The sequence below is a fragment of the Exophiala viscosa genome (genome assembly GCF_022695815.1).
Source record: "Exophiala viscosa unplaced genomic scaffold EDD37scaffold_13, whole genome shotgun sequence".
NCBI classification, from domain to species: domain Eukaryota; kingdom Fungi; phylum Ascomycota; class Eurotiomycetes; order Chaetothyriales; family Herpotrichiellaceae; genus Exophiala; species Exophiala viscosa.
This window is the reverse complement of record NW_026944365.1, coordinates 14000-29134: the sequence shown is the minus strand read 5'-3', so window position 1 is coordinate 29134 and position 15135 is coordinate 14000. Positions and strand designations below refer to the sequence as shown.

Here is a 15135-nt window from a genome sequence, read left to right as displayed (position 1 = left end):
CACAACTTCGATATCCGAACGTCTGGAAAATTGAAGTGACGTGGTGGTGGGTGATTTATCTCGTAGGCTGCGCACTCCAGACGTTCTTGAGGAACCCATCACGCTGGGCAAGTCTGTTCAAGGCATCGTCGCCCTCGGCTCTCGATCGCACAAACCCACAAAGAGCATAGACCTGGTTCTCGCCGGTGTATCTGCCGTTCTCGTCGACCTTGCCGACGCTGAGTTGCACGCTGGCGTGGTCCTTGGCTCGGATGATGCGGTTGGTCGCGCTGCACTTGCGGGGGACGTAGCTGTTCAAGATCACATATTAGCATATCATTGTCTTCCTTTCATCGTCTCACGAATTTTCCCGATCCGCCGCCGCAGACGAATTCGGCGTCGTCTGGCGGGGACAGGCTTGGGCGGTGGGTGGTGCTTACAGATCGACGATCTCTCCCTTTTCGTTCTCCATCTTTGCGTAAGTGATAGAAACTGTAGGTGGACTGGTGAAGGTGTCTCGGCGACTTGAGTGAGCGTCTGAGTGTTGTTGAACGGATTGAAACGTCGTCGTCTAGGGCTTGAGCGCAGTTTCGACGAAAAATGTGTGCCCCGAATGTCGGCGTTGGGAAATGGCCGATGCTTGGCGCGTGAAATCTTGGCATTGGTCAAAGTCAATGTCGACTGCGACAGCCTCGTTAGAAACGACTGGCCTGGCCAATGCAAATGTTGTTGCATTGATGCACGCGACGTGAAAAAATCATGATCAAGACGGAAGAGCTGAGCATCGTTATGTCCTATTACTTCGTGCTGTGAGCGGTGTTAACACACAATGTTCCACTTGAAGAACAACATTCGAACCAGCTCCGCTAAAATGAACTGGCTTGCCCGCTTCCCTATTTATGCACTTTGCTGAAATGCGTTCGTGACTGCCAAACCGGCTATTATATGACACAAGCCTCGATAGGAGACAACGCTTGCCCGCTATGACCTTGTATATTGCTAATGACCATCACAGCACCGCGCAAACCCTTCGTAAAATCTCTAATGGCTGTTTCACCTCCTAATCACGCTTAGCCCAGTCATCCGCCCACCACCAGCAAGCAGACTTTGTCTCACAATCATCTCTGCAGCCGCAGCGGCAGCAAGACGCTCCTTCTGTCGTGACCGATCCCTGAGATACCCTCCTGCTTCTAGCCTCATCCTGAGAATCCTAAGAATCATGTCATCACTTGGCTCGGCCTGAGCAGCCTTCCACTTCTCCTCTTTGGCTTTTCGCATCGTACCCAGATTCCGGCTGAGCATGATGCTCTTAGCACGCCTTGCGCCAGCCATGGTCCCTGGGTTCAGCAAGCCTCCACCGCCGACAGCTCCGAGACTCGGTGGTGCGGAGACCCTCGACCGGTGCATCTGCTGGGTTGCAGCTGTTGCGGAAGCCATTCTTTCGGACTCCCGAATCAGACTTTCCGTAGGCTCAAAATAGAAGAAATTGAGCATCTGGAGTTCATGGTATTTAGGATTCTTCAAGACGTTGATAGGCACGCCGTTAGCTTCACCTGTCTCCTCGTCGACAGCATTGAAAAACTCGAACAAGCTTTGCAGCCACTTGTAGACGATATCCAGTTCCTGCTGCGTGAGGGCTTTCTGTTGGGATGGCTTGTCGGACAGAGGAGGGACGAGAAGCCCCTCGATAGTAGCGAGAACTTCTTTCCATATTCGCGTCATGACTGCAATCATTGCTTCCGGGGTGAGAGTCTTCTGCATGATGGCGAAGTTGTCGTCGAAGTAGTCAAAAAGTGGTTTGAGAGCATTGACTATTTCTGCATCCGTCGGCATAGTTGAAGTTGGAATCACAGATGCACGATTTCGATTGAAATAAGAGGACATGGTCGAAGACACAGCCGAGATCGATATGCCTTTATTGAGTAGAGTCCGCAGGGCTCTTCGGGAGAGACAATGACTGATGTAGGCAGAAAGCTTGTCGGTGATCTTCCTGGTCATGTCTCGTTGCGTCCTCTGGAGGTTTCTGAAAGCTTTGCCAAAGTAGAACTGGATGTCGTCGCGCTCTCCCTCCATGCTAACGCGAACCATGACTCTTCCCTGGCTGTCAAGATCGAGCCAATACTCTCGAGGCAAAAAGTCACTGAAATGAGATGGGTCCAATTTGAGCGAGGTCCTCCCAACATAATCGTGATCGCCAACAGCATCCCAGTCCCAGATTGTTGCGATGAGATTCAGTGGCCCTTGGGTCGTGATATCCACCGATTCATCCCATCGAGGATTCAAGTTTCTGTAGACGATCCTGCTTTTGAACAGTCTTTTCTGGTACTCATCCGTCAACACAACATATGGATCACTATATCCATTGACATCACACGCCTTGAGATCTTCGGCTTCCACAATCTTAATGGTGAAGACATAGTTCGACGTTTTTCGTTGCTTCTGAGCAGCAGGCGGAGCATACTTCTTCACTACTTCTGCACAGGCGTCAACATTCACCTCCTGCTCCAGCTTGTCCCATTGTTGGATTGCAAACGATATGTCGTTCAACTTGACAAAGGATTCGGGATAGAACTGGAAAGGCTCGACCCTCTCCTTGTTGTTCCAGGTATCCTTTGCCAGTTGCACCCACTTCTCTTGTCTTGTCATATTGGCCGCAGCTTCTTGCTCGGGGGTTAGTCTGTCCATCTCCTTACTGAACATTTGGTCGAGGAGCTCGCAGTATCTTGCAACGCCATTGCCAATGGCTTTGGACAAAGCCGTCATGAATTTGGCATAGCTTAGGTCATCATCCCAGTTCAACTGACTGATTTGATCAATAACCTGATTGAACGACTGGAAGATATCGAGTACAGATGTCGAATGTCGTTCATCTTCGGTCGGGACATGCTCTGCGCCTTCTGTTCTTACGGTGAACTTGTCATGTTTGACCGCATTTTCAACCCATCCAATGACTTGTTCTTCTGTCGTTCGAATCCATCTCCACACAAAATCGGCCAAAAGATCTTCAAGCTTGTATGGAAATGTGACATGGGGCAAAGCATCAGCCTGAACTCGACGGAATTCGCTAAGCTCCTTGTAGAGATCAAACCCGTCCTGGATGGGAATTTCCTGGTCGTCTGTTTGACCATCCAAGATCTGCTCCACCATAGCCTTCGAGTCCTGAGCAAATGCCGGTAGTGTGCAGTTGAGCAAGATCATCAATGGATTGACGCCCAGGATTTCAGGATTCTTTCGAAACCTCTTTTGGACTTTCTCTGCGAGCTTCAACACAGCTTTTGCAACTTGCTGAATATGGTAGGTCTCCCAGCTTTCGCTTTGTTGAGGCAATTCCCGGTCTAGAAGCTCATCGTATATCCGTCGAGCTTCAGCCGCTAGGCCATCAATAACAGCATTCTTGAAGTTTTCCGTGTCATTGTGGTTTTGGGTGAAATTTGGATCATTCTTTATGTGTTCGTCCAATATGGCCAAGATCATACCCAGCTTCGGTAACTGAGGCTTCTCGGCATATGAAGTCATTATAGCGCCGTAAAGATCCCGCAGCAGCGCCTCGTATAGCGCACTGAGGATCTTGCCCATAAGCGCGAAATCAGTAATCGTCCAATTGTACCTGTCGTATAGAGCCGAGCTCATGATGAAAGAGCTTCTCTTGTTCTTTGGATCCTCCGGCTGAGGTTCTTTCACGTAGTTGAAGGCTGCATCCAGCATTTCCAGGCTGATAGCTTGCTCAACAAATTTCTCTCGTACAACATCCAGGAAAAGCACAATTCGAGTAAATTTGGGTATCCGCCACCTCACGGCGATTTCGTTGAGTAATTCCGTGGTCTTTTTCGTAAACAAGTGACCGCTTGCTCCATCATTCGTGTTATCATTAAGGTCGTGAGAGAGCGCTTGAAGCATTATATAGCGAAACATTGCCCTGGTATCAGCAGGGATAAAAGTATAAACATGCGAGGCTTCACCATCGCGTGGAGACGAGTCTCCTGAACTGAGGTCAAGTGAGTTCAGATCTGCCGGCAGATCTAAGACGTAAGAGGAGGAATCTTGAGCAAGAGACCGGGAGATGTCCGCATAATGTTCTGTCGAAGCAACATTGGATTGAGAATTGAATTGTGGGAGACTCCCACCTGGTGTACTTTTGGTCAGTTCAGGATTTGACTGCATTATCGCAAGCATCATTTGAGACAGATCGGGTCCTTCGTTCTTCTTCCATGCCTCATATGCTTCTTGCGTGTCGAAATCGCGGGCACTCAGTGTTGATTTTGTCCCAAGCATGAGATGTTGTTGATACGTTTTCAAGTCCTGGAGTGCCGCTTTCTCTGTCCAGACAGGCTTGTGTTTGGAGAGGTCTGACTGCATCATGGTGGCGCTCAAACCAAATATCTGGCCGACAACCAGGACCAAGGGCATGTCTTTGACATGATAGCTCACCGGTACGACCTCCTCGACGACTGTGGTTTGTCCATTTGTTTGTGTCGCAGCCAGATTTTCGTCTCCTTTCAGTAATTTGGATTCGAGTGTCTGTAATCGAGTTGCTAATTCAGGCTTGTCCTTCACCTTGTCCATGTCTTTCAAGATAAGGCTTAAGAGTCGGACAAAGAGAGCCACATGACGGTCGGTCGTGCGCTTCACACTGTCATCCCCAGGCGGACTTCCTTTCAGCAATTCCTTGGTAGTGCTGGAAAAAAACATGAGTACCAGATCTTCCGCCCTCCGGTCTCCCTCCATTCGCTTCTTGAATGAAGGGTCTGACAAAGTGTTGAGGAAGATGGCAAATGTTCGCTTGACCAAAGCATCTTGATATTCTGGTCGTTTCTCCTTGCCAATAAGTATGCCCTGCAACCTCTTCTCGAGTTCTTTGATAAAGTCATGGGGGAATCTTTGACTTTTGGGATCTCGAACCACCGTGAAGTCATTCATCAAATCGTGAAAGGAGTGAGATGTGCCGGTACGATTTATTGGAGGTTTTGACTCGACGTGTCTCTTTCGGGTTGCGCGAGGCTGAAGGAGATGTGAGAGGTATGCCACTCGGAGGGCGTGGAGGTAGGCATCGTTTGCACTGATGGACTTCCTTCGTACTCTAGAAGAGTCCCTCGACGCCCGTCTTCCATTTCGCAAACCGTGTACGCTCCTGCCGGGCGCATGCGACCGGGCAGAGGATTGTGACATATGGCGCGCATTAACCGTGGTATAAGTCAAGACGAGGTGACTGAAGAAATGGAGGAAGACGAAGTCAAGGAAGACGTCAGGTGCGCGTCCTGTGGCTTCGCTGTGTACGGTGGTTGGACAGGATCAGGCTGATCCTGTCGCCTGTGGCTCCGTCTGCGCCTAAGGCTGGGGGCGGGGAATCCTTGAGATGGGTTTTCGGATTCTGGTAGAGGTGACGCAGTCGGTATTTCATGTCCTTGGTACTGGTTTGTGGAGAGACAGGGTCATCGCGAGGGTAAAGGGCTAAAGAAGTGTCCTCTACCCACAACTTGGAAATGTTTCGGTGCATGTCATGGAGTGACCACTGTGACCGTGACGATCATCGTGTCCCAGTGTTTCAGAATCGTCGGCGCAGAAATGACGAGGGTGGCCGACCTCCGAGACCCATCACGCATAAGGCATAAACACACACTATCAAGTATCAACCATGATTACTTCTACAAACTTCGCTGCACGGCTGCGAGCACTCTCTCTCTTCTGTGACCCAGTGCTATAGGCTACATCTCAGGTCCTAGACAACGGGAGCAATGATATCGTCCCCACGACCTCCGGGCCATGGGGAGTAACACTTCGACTGACAGTGCACATGGGAATGTCACGCGGCGAACCGAGGTAGGTCCGTTTATTTACTGTCCGTGTTCCTCATCTACAGACCATTCGATTCCTGCCCTCCATTCTTCACGAACCTGCAAATCCCTTCCTCAGTATGCAGCTCAAAGATCGCACGTTCATCGTGAGCGGAGGTTCGAGCGGCCTCGGGCTTGCAACCACTCTCATCTTCTTGCAGAATGGCGCCGACGTTTCAATCTTTGACCTCAACCCTCCACCTTCCGATTCCTCTTCTTCGATCGACTCCAGTAGAATCCTCTTTAGTAAGACCAACGTCTCCTCCACCGAGTCTCTACAACAGGCTTTGAAGAGCACATTGAAATGGACTCAGGAAACAAACAAACCGCTGTCGGGCGTGATCTGTTGTGCAGGTATCGGAACGGCCGCAGTATCGCTACCCAGACAAGACCCGTCGGCGACACATGACAACCTCAAGTACATGGACATGGCACTATTTGACAGGACATTGGCGATCAACCTACGAGGAACAGTAGATCTCATTCGTCTCACAATCCCTCACATGGCCCTTAACGAACCTTGGGGCCCTGACGGCGAGCGCGGAATAATTATCGTGGTCTCCTCAGTCGCCGCATACGAGGGTCAAGTTGGGCAGTTGGCCTATAGTGCCAGCAAAGGAGCTGTACGCAGCATTGTTCTTCCATTGGCCCGAGAATTGGGTCAGAAGGCGGGCATTCGAGCAATGGGCATCGCGCCGGGTGTCTTCCAAACAGGCATGACAGTACCGCCGAAGAAGAAAGCGCCAGCACCGGCAAAGAAGGAGGGAGCAGAAACCAAGCCGAAAGGAAGTGCCGGCTCGCGAGCGTCGCTCAATACTGAGATGATCCAGTATCCCACGCGGATGGGTCGTGGAGAAGAGTTTGCCCGGTTGGTTAAGGAAATCGCCGAGAATCCTATGCTCAATGGCGGAGTGATAAGGCTTGACGGGGCAGTCAGGATGCCGAGCCGGTTATAATGAAGATATGTACATGTGGTCATCAAGAGGCGCTGAAAATGCAATCAACTTCTAAACAATGTTCTCCTGCTTCACTTCAATTCTGGCAACCGCCGAACAAAATGCGCAGGGCAATGGTAGCCACCCGTGTTCACAAGGAGGTACTTCTGGTGGTTGGGCTCAGCGTCATACCACTCTGTCGCTCGCTTGATCTCGGTCGTGATAGGCTTGCCCTTGTACCACTGCTCTGCCACTTTCTCTTTGATCTCTTGGGCTTGTTGCATCTGCTCGTCATTCTCGGCGTAGACGGCTGAACGGTACTGTGTTCCGCTATCTGCACCCTGGCGGTTGAGGGTTGTAGGATCGTGCATCTTGAAGAAGTACTCGCAGAGTTGACGGTAAGTGACCCGTTCAGGGTCGAAGACAATCAAGAGGGATTCGGCGTGTCCAGTGCGACCGGAGCAGACATCGTAATAGCTGGGCGCTTTGGTGTGACCTCCAGTATATCCTACTCTGCAGTCGAGAAGACCCTTGCCGTTACCCCAGTCTTTGCGATATAGTTCTTCGAGACCCCAGAAACAACCACCGGCGAAGATGGCTCTCTGGGAGGTTGGGGGAAATTGAGCAGCGGCAAGAGCATCTGGCTGGAGGGGCATAGAGGCTGAGGAGGCGAAGGGTCGGAGGAACCGTGATAGAAATGAGGGCATTTGGAAAGCCATGGCGACAAGAAGGGCGATAAGGGCGATGGAGGAAAAGTTGCTGGTAGTGAATTGCAGTTTGACGGTGTCGCGATATGCGAAGATGTGTTCAGGTTATTTGACGACTTTTATGGATAAGATGAGGGTGTGGCTGTAGAGGCGGCGACCCTCGTTTATAGACCTCGGGAATCTTTCGTTCGTATAGCGATTCAATGACGACATTTGACAATTCCAATTTGTTCGTCGCTCTTTTCGCTCATCACCCTTTGATTGGCGAACGATATCTGTCATCCTACCAACCATCCCCAGGTACTCTTTGCTTCGCCACTGAACCCGCTGCATGATTACCCTAAGTTATCTCGACGATGCCATCCGTGCAGCTCCTGCAGCTCGACAATGTCAAATCGCTCAACGCGGAAAGTGCCTGCATTGCTGGAGACCTGCCCGTTGCCTGACTAGCCAGACTTTGCTTCATCCTCGCAGCGTGCTTTGTTGGCCGTTCCATATGGCAACCCAGTTTGCAAACGAAGCGGCACTGTCTGAACGAGGGATCATGAGGGTCCAAGGGGCCACCCACCTGATATGCTCCAGGTCCTTTAAATGCGTCCGGGATGAGTACCTACTCACGTTCCCAAGGCCGTCATTTCCAACGGCATATGTATGAGATTGAAGCCCTAGTCACCTCCGTCCATACCCATTGGGAGTGCGCATTATGAGGAACCTGTGCTCGCTGCCTCTTTGTGCTGCCTTTCCTGGAAACCGGCTTTGTTGATAGTGTTCACTGAATGTTCGAATGCATTCATTCCAGCACTGCCTTGATGGCAAGAGTGAAGCAGTCTTTCACAATGCGACTGCGGCGTCTGTCACTGTTTTCTCTTTGTATGCAATTTCGAAATGTGCAGAGAAGAACAACTGTCTAACAATAGCAAGGTAACGACTGCCTTACGCTGTCTCTTTTATTATTCCTCCATGCTGCTTCCGTTTCATCTTCCATAAATCCTACCCTTGAGCAACAAGTCCCCAGCAATCCCCTATCTCCACCAAACACGAGACCTTGCGCAAACATGCCTGAAACTTGGAGCAAACTGTCGTCTGAGGTGATCAGCAACATTATGAGTCATCTCAACAGAGAAGAACTCAAAGCTTGCAGACTGATAAATCATCTTACCGGCAATCAAGCTACACGAGAGTTGTTCCACGAGCTATGCTTCAGTCCTACTTGGAACAGCGTCGAGCATCTCATCAAGATTGCGCACGAACCGCCTTTTCATATCACGTCTCCAATCACGGGAACCCGGTTATCAAATGTCAAGACATTGCGAATCAGGCTTCGAGATTGGCCCTGTGTAAGCCAGGAGTTGCCAGAGATGCCGGAATTGTTGAAAAACTTGTCGAGCATATTCCCAGCCCTGGAGAACTTATCCTTCGGCTTTAAATTCCTGCCACTGGAACCGAGAGGGCAGTCCTGCTGCGCGTCTGACTTCAAGAAGACTCTTGATACCTTTGCCGCTCCCACAGCTGTCATCAAATCCTTCTTGTCATGCACTTATCCTCGCCTCGTCAATTTGACTCTCAAATGGACAACAGTCACGAGCGCAGACCTATACGAATTCATCAGACGTCACCGCGGCACACTGAAGTCCCTACACATCAAGAACATGCGGTTAGACGGCTGGAAACCTGGCGCCCTAGGCGATGAAAGAATCACAAGTTCGATGCTGCGTCTGATACACTTCCTCCGCGATGAAGCACAACTCGAGACGATGAAACTGGAGGGTTGCTTCTTCGATCAGCACTATATGACAATCTGGCATTGTGTCCTTGAAGACAAGTCCTGCATTCTTCGTCGAGTCGAGGACTACATCTGTCACAGAGGGAATTACCCTTTCAAGCACCTTGAACCATTTCTCAACGGGTTGAGGTCAGGTCGCCTTAGTATGGCCGCATCGTCGGACCTCAGGTACTTCATTCAAGGACCGTACCCTCACGTCATAGAGGTGATGCCGGAGACTGACCAGACGTGGTGGTATGAGTCGCAGATGATCCCGGGCACCATTTACAGAAAAATAATTCAATCGCCCGGCAGAATTGGAGTAATTCATAGGCGATGGAGGTTGCATAATTGAGGTTGTGGACTGTGGACATGGGGATGGAGGAGAGATTGATATCAAAAGTCTCGGTATCAGAGATCTGGGCGGTTGTGTTTGTCCAAATCCGTGCGCCAGCTCCATTCACCAGGATGTCCACGTATTATTTTCAAGGATACGAACCCACGTCGGCACCAGAAATTCGAAGAAGGTGAGGCAGAACTCATACAACTCTCACAAGTCCCGACACCTCAAAAGACAAGATCCAAAAAAGAATAGCAAAAACTCTGCCATGAACCCGGGTTTGAAGAGGTCATGGTAAGTGAAACCCTTATATGGGGTTTTTTCGAAACTACGAATTCCCAATCCAACTTGTTATTTTTTCTCAACCCCCCAGTATGGTTATTTTTGCGGGTTCTTTGTTTGTCAACCTTATCGGCCGGATGGAGGATCGTGAGGGAGAGAGGTAGGACTTGGATCTTAGCTAGAATGCTAGTCTTGAGTCCGGCGAGGAAGGGCAATTCGTCGCGTCTTGCTACCTAGCCCACGGTATTGGCTAGCCTGACCTGAGACGACGAGGAATTGTGGTTGAAATTCGGGGAGTTTATCATAAAAGGTTTGAGAAGAGAGGGTGTGGTAGAATGAGAAAACGGAATAGGTGGTCAGCGGCGGTATTGGTATCATGGTGTTATATGGCATGGAGGAAGCGCAAAAAGATTCAAGAAAGCAGCGGACGGTTGTTCAGTGCTTGAGTGGTGGTGGACAATAATGGCAATTGTTACCATGCTCGCCGCGGACCCTTTGATACTGTGTTCTCGATACAGGCTGACAACGCCAGGTTGTTTTGTTCTCTCAGAATCCCAATCCTAGCGTTACAGCGAACGACATCAACACTACCAGGACCACCCTGCTCAGCCATAAGACACCACCTCAGCGAGTGACTTCTGCCCCTTCCCCAGCGAACTCATTTGCCGTGGGTTTGTCAACATCGCCTCCTTCGGCCGATGAGCCAAGACCCTTTAACGGATTCGAAGTCTGTGTTGTCTCGGATGAAGACTCGTCGCGGGATGTCTGTCAGGAGATAAGTCAGCTCAACTCACCCAGGTCTGTTCATGAATATTATGGTCTGCTTTGCCAAGTATCCGAGTTGCTTTTCGACATGAGTCCGACGCCGACCAGGCCGGCCACGAAAGGGCTCAAGCCTGGAGACTACACCCTTTGTTGTTGAAGACCTCTCTTATCCTTCATGCATCACCTCTCGTGGACACCATAGCCAGACATCATAGATGGAAATTTGGGAGTAAGGGCGACACACCTTATCAGATCCAGATCCCGATTCTTCACTGCCTCCAGAAGCGCCTTCTCCATAGCGCTCGTTGACTTTACTCGTAGCCTCGCCCGAAGCACTTTTCCCAGGCGGATTGTCCTTCGATCCAGCACCTTGTTGACCCGAGAGCGATGCCATTGTAAATAGTGTTTGGAGGTCTCGTTGCAGTGTGTATCAGACTTTCAGACACTCTCGAAGATGATTGATACTCCCATAAAACAAGGTATGAAGTAATGTCAAGATCAGACAGGAGCAAGCTACGTCAGACCCTCCTGCTCCCAATCTCGTGGTTCCACCCGCAAGGCTGAATCTCAGGGTCCTCGGATTTGGACTTCCGAACATTCAATCCACTCCACTACTGAGGAGTCCATGGACACAACAACCATAGCACAGCTCGTATTGAATCAGAACACAATTTCATCATGATTCATTATGGCCTGCTCGGATTCAAACTCGAGTCTAAGACCGATATCTCATTACAAGCCCGCCTCGAACGCAGCTCAATACGCTCAGGCTGTCGAGCAACCAAATTTTGGTGAAGAAGTGTACAATTGTACAGAGAAGCCCGAACTCCAGTCATACCATGGCATCCTAGTCAGTCCTTGTCCCAGCCATCCTGTTGATTTCGATCCGTTGACACCATACAATGCAAGCGAAAATTTTTGGTCCTTGACTCACGACCTTCAACGCCAAACCGCCTTGCCATTCGGCACTAAGCTCCCCCTCGAAGCCGAATGTCCCTGGCCATGCGAAGGTGTAATCGAACTCATCCTGATGGGACCTCGATCACCAGTACTAGGTGTCGACCTCACATCTCCACTCATGGTTGTCCGTCGTGCCGCGCCTATTCCCGATCCCTTCGAATGACTGACGACCCCTTGAACTCGTGGACTCAACACTCCAGCCTTCCAGTCATTCTCTTTATCGCTCTTGCCCATGACCATTCTCCTAACGTGGCCGGCAGCGAACATGCTGTCATTGGGTGGCGAGCCTGCCATCGCTGTAGCAGCGGTTGGAGAGCGTCGTCGCTGAGTGCGTGATCCGTTGGCATTGGAACGACGGAAAGAACTGGACCGCTTGACAGCATCACGAATCTTCATCGCATCGTCTCTGTCTGGATTGGCCTGGTTCTCGGCATCGGAGTTGGCAGCTGAAGAATTGCTAGCACTGTCGATGCAGATTTCTACGGTTGTCTTGTCAGCGGTTGCTGCCAAAGATCGTCGATTCGCAGCTCTGCTCGGATCGACCTCCCTCAAGGGTGACGTCTCACTGTCTGAGGATGAGAACGCCGTCGTCCTTGGAGGCGGCATCAAAGACGACGGCGAATCATCATTCTTCTTGGACAGAAATCCTGCTTGGAATCGACTGCTCTTTGCTGGTACAGCAAGTGTTGATTCTGGTGGTGGTGGTATCGGTGAAGATCCTGGAGACTGGGTGCGGAGCTGTGCAAGTGAAGTCGTGAGCTCAGAGACCTGAGGAATTGTGATTTCGGTCGTTGATTCGTCTGGTGATGAGGAGGCAAACTTCTGTGGTGTCTTCTCGAATTCGGCCAAAGTGCCGTCTTCAGTATCATCCCGCCACCTCACGGCTCGCTTGGCCTTGACAGGAGACTTCCTCTTCTTGGGAGTGAAGGATACTTGAAAACCTTTCTTCGAGCTACCCAGCAGCGCGCGTCGTCTTGGAGAAGGTCTGGCTGCCGGAGAAAGAATCGGAATCTTGGCTCGGATCGGGCTCGTATCCAATAGAGAGCTGTTCATATTCTGCTTGCGTCTCTTTGGTGTTCCTGTTTTTGTAGGTGCGAAGGACTCAACGGGCGCAAGGCTCCCATCAGGTTTGACAATATACGAGGCCGCACTAGATGCTGAGGCGAGCATCTTGCCAAGGATCTGAGTGGCTGCCTCGACCGCTTCATCGACACTCATGGCATTCAGACTCTCAATCGCAGAAATGGTTTCGAAATGCGCTTGCAGCAGAACTTGTATGGTCGCGGCGTCTCCCATTTTTTCTTGTTCATTGACAGCGGCAAGTGCTTCTCTCTCGGCATTGGACTTGAGCAATTCGACTTCTCGGCGTACCATCTCCGAATCGACCATGTCCCCAGTATCGACTTCCTGGAGTTGTCGCAGAGTATGGTCCAGTGCTGTGGTCATTGCCCTGTCCCACGTGCTCTTGGACACTTTCTGCTGACAATGGTGCCGGCCACTCTCGAGTTCCATCATAATGCCTTGCGCAGCTTTTCTCACAACTTGCATGTTCTTCATGGGCTCTTCCTCCTCGAGGGTATCACAGACAGTGTCGAATGCTGTCATCCACGCGGACAACATTGCGATACGACGACCGATCTGTTTCAACTTGATCATGTTGCTGGTACGTTCTTGTCTCTCAGCCGCAGAATGTTCATACGCACTCCTAAGTCTCTGTACACCTTCTCGAGCAATAACCTCCTTCTTCTCGTTCTGTTTCTTGAACTTGGCAAATGCCACTGCTTCGTAGTCCTTCTGCTGAGCCTTCAGTTCATTGATGAGGGCCATCTGCTCGTCAATCTTGACCAGGAAGTCCTTGACATGACGATTGACATTGTAAACATTCCGGGTGACTTTGGTCTGTATGTTTTTCGCTCGATTGGCATATCTTAGGGTATTCTGTGTCTCATCAAAGTGCGCACTGGAAGGACTGACACAAACAATCATCACAGTCTTGCAGTTGCCTCCGAGGGAGAACTTTAGGAGACGGGTAAGCTTGGAGTTTCGGTATGGGACATGATTCCGTTTTCGCACGTCGCAGAGAGCATTGATGCAGCTGCCGAGGGCGAGAAGAGATTTGTTGATGTTGGCTCCTTCAAGCAATCGCTCGCCACGGTTCTTCGTGGCACTAGCCCGTTCACTGCCAGCCAGATCGATGATGCTCAAGGTGGCCATGGTATGAGGTTCCTCCACACTAGCATTTCTGTCTTTCTGAGCAACGTTGATCTGAAGGACAGCATGAGACCGCGACGAGGTGGCATTGGCTTCTGTGGGGGACATTGTCCGCATCTCGTTCCCTTTCATTATCATGTCCATGACCTCTTGTACGTTCTGAGGGTGATGACTTGAAAGACCAGCCACGGATACTGTTTGGTTTGCATCCTCCCTCAGCATGAGACCTCCTCTCACGGTGCCCGGCACCAGTAAATCACGTATCATTTCATTGTAGATTTCGAGGTAGGATAATGAGATTTCGGTGACTTTCTCGGATGCGCAGTCGGTGAGTCTTTCGAAGAGCTCTTGCATGGTAAGGAAGATGATACCCGGTTGTTGGACGGTGCCTGTGATAGTGTGTGTCTTTCCGCATCCCGTTGCACCATAGGCGAAGACTGTAGCGTTGTATCCATCCAAGACACTGTCCAGCAGTGGTCTGGTAGTAGACTCGTATACTTCGCCCTGAGATGCATTTTCATCGAAGATGCGGTCGAAACCGAAAGTCTGATCTTTGACTCGTTTGCCAGAAGGAACCACGGATCGGGAGAACTTTTGTATAGGATTGTCTTCAGGAGGATCGAATACTCTGTCTTTCGTCAGCGGAAGTACTTCAAACTTGCGCTGACACATACAAGCACTTGTCGTCGACGACTTTGATTACCGGTCTAATACCTTTCTGCGAGAGTTTCGGTGTAGGGGCAGCTGCCAGGGAGCCATCGCCGAGGAAGATTGTGGTATCATCGCATTTGGTCAGTTGTGCGGCTTCTCGTATCGTAAATGGTCTGACTCGAACTGTGACTGAAATTGAAGATGCGCCATCAGAGGCCATTGCTATGTTTACCTCCTGGCGAGTAGTGGTAGGTGGGAACTGGAAATCATGAGAAAGTAATGCAGGTCCCGAAAGACTATCTAAGGAAACAATTGAAGACTGAACAGATAACAAGCGCAAAAAGAGCCGACGTCAGATGCATTCGAGGCCGTTTACAACCTGGAAGTCTGAAGTGTATGGCTTCTGCGATGAAACCAATCGAGCGTGTTTTTTCCGACCGCGTTGTTCGTTGCCCGAGCAACCACAAAAAACGCCTGCAAAATGAAATGAAGTTGTACTTTTCTCTGGTTCACGAATCAATCTAGTTCTATCTGTACACTCGTTGATGTTTGGGATCCGATCAGCCCATTGCCTCCGTGACATTATGCAGGTAAAGATGTTCATGTGTTTACGGGCAGAGTGACGGTAGGCGCAGTCGCAACAATTCCACCAAGCCACCCTTCCAAATGACCTTGGAGATCACTTCCATCACGTTTCGAGGTCAATAGGCGA

General features: G+C 50.4%; 6 protein-coding genes across 6 annotated transcripts; 2 read left to right on the top strand and 4 right to left on the bottom strand.

The window, feature by feature from the left end:
• Positions 1-55: 55 nt before the first annotated feature.
• Positions 56-451, bottom strand: EDD37DRAFT_569625 (40S ribosomal protein S21; the record flags this gene model as incomplete). Its single annotated transcript, XM_062814234.1, has 2 exons — positions 56-290; positions 420-451. The coding sequence occupies 2 exons, from the start codon at positions 449-451 to the stop codon at positions 56-58; spliced, it is 267 nt and encodes an 88-aa protein (XP_062666090.1).
• A 119-nt stretch (positions 452-570) lies between these two features.
• On the bottom strand, positions 571-5533 carry EDD37DRAFT_640830 (uncharacterized protein). Its single transcript, XM_062817266.1, has one exon. The coding sequence runs from the start codon at positions 5143-5145 to the stop codon at positions 1033-1035; it is 4113 nt and encodes a 1370-aa protein (XP_062666089.1). The 5' UTR covers positions 5146-5533; the 3' UTR covers positions 571-1032.
• Positions 5534-5607: 74 nt separating this feature from the next.
• On the top strand, positions 5608-6802 carry EDD37DRAFT_168515 (3-hydroxyacyl-CoA dehydrogenase). Its single transcript, XM_062809827.1, has one exon. It carries the CDS (start codon positions 5891-5893, stop codon positions 6764-6766), a length of 876 nt encoding a protein of 291 aa, XP_062666088.1. The 5' UTR covers positions 5608-5890; the 3' UTR covers positions 6767-6802.
• Positions 6802-7619, bottom strand: EDD37DRAFT_168521 (uncharacterized protein). The gene has a single exon (XM_062809828.1). The coding sequence runs from the start codon at positions 7462-7464 to the stop codon at positions 6838-6840; it is 627 nt and encodes a 208-aa protein (XP_062666087.1). The 5' UTR covers positions 7465-7619; the 3' UTR covers positions 6802-6837.
• A 389-nt stretch (positions 7620-8008) lies between these two features.
• Positions 8009-9707, top strand: EDD37DRAFT_168467 (uncharacterized protein). The gene is made up of 2 exons (XM_062809825.1): positions 8009-8322; positions 8374-9707. Exons 1-2 carry the CDS (start codon positions 8229-8231, stop codon positions 9567-9569), a joined length of 1290 nt encoding a protein of 429 aa, XP_062666086.1. The 5' UTR covers positions 8009-8228; the 3' UTR covers positions 9570-9707.
• A 1598-nt stretch (positions 9708-11305) lies between these two features.
• Positions 11306-14816, bottom strand: EDD37DRAFT_168480 (kinesin family member 18/19). The gene is made up of 2 exons (XM_062809826.1): positions 14447-14816; positions 11306-14400 (listed from the first exon to the last, which is right to left on the bottom strand). Exons 1-2 carry the CDS (start codon positions 14641-14643, stop codon positions 11541-11543), a joined length of 3057 nt encoding a protein of 1018 aa, XP_062666085.1. The 5' UTR covers positions 14644-14816; the 3' UTR covers positions 11306-11540.
• Positions 14817-15135: the final 319 nt, after the last annotated feature.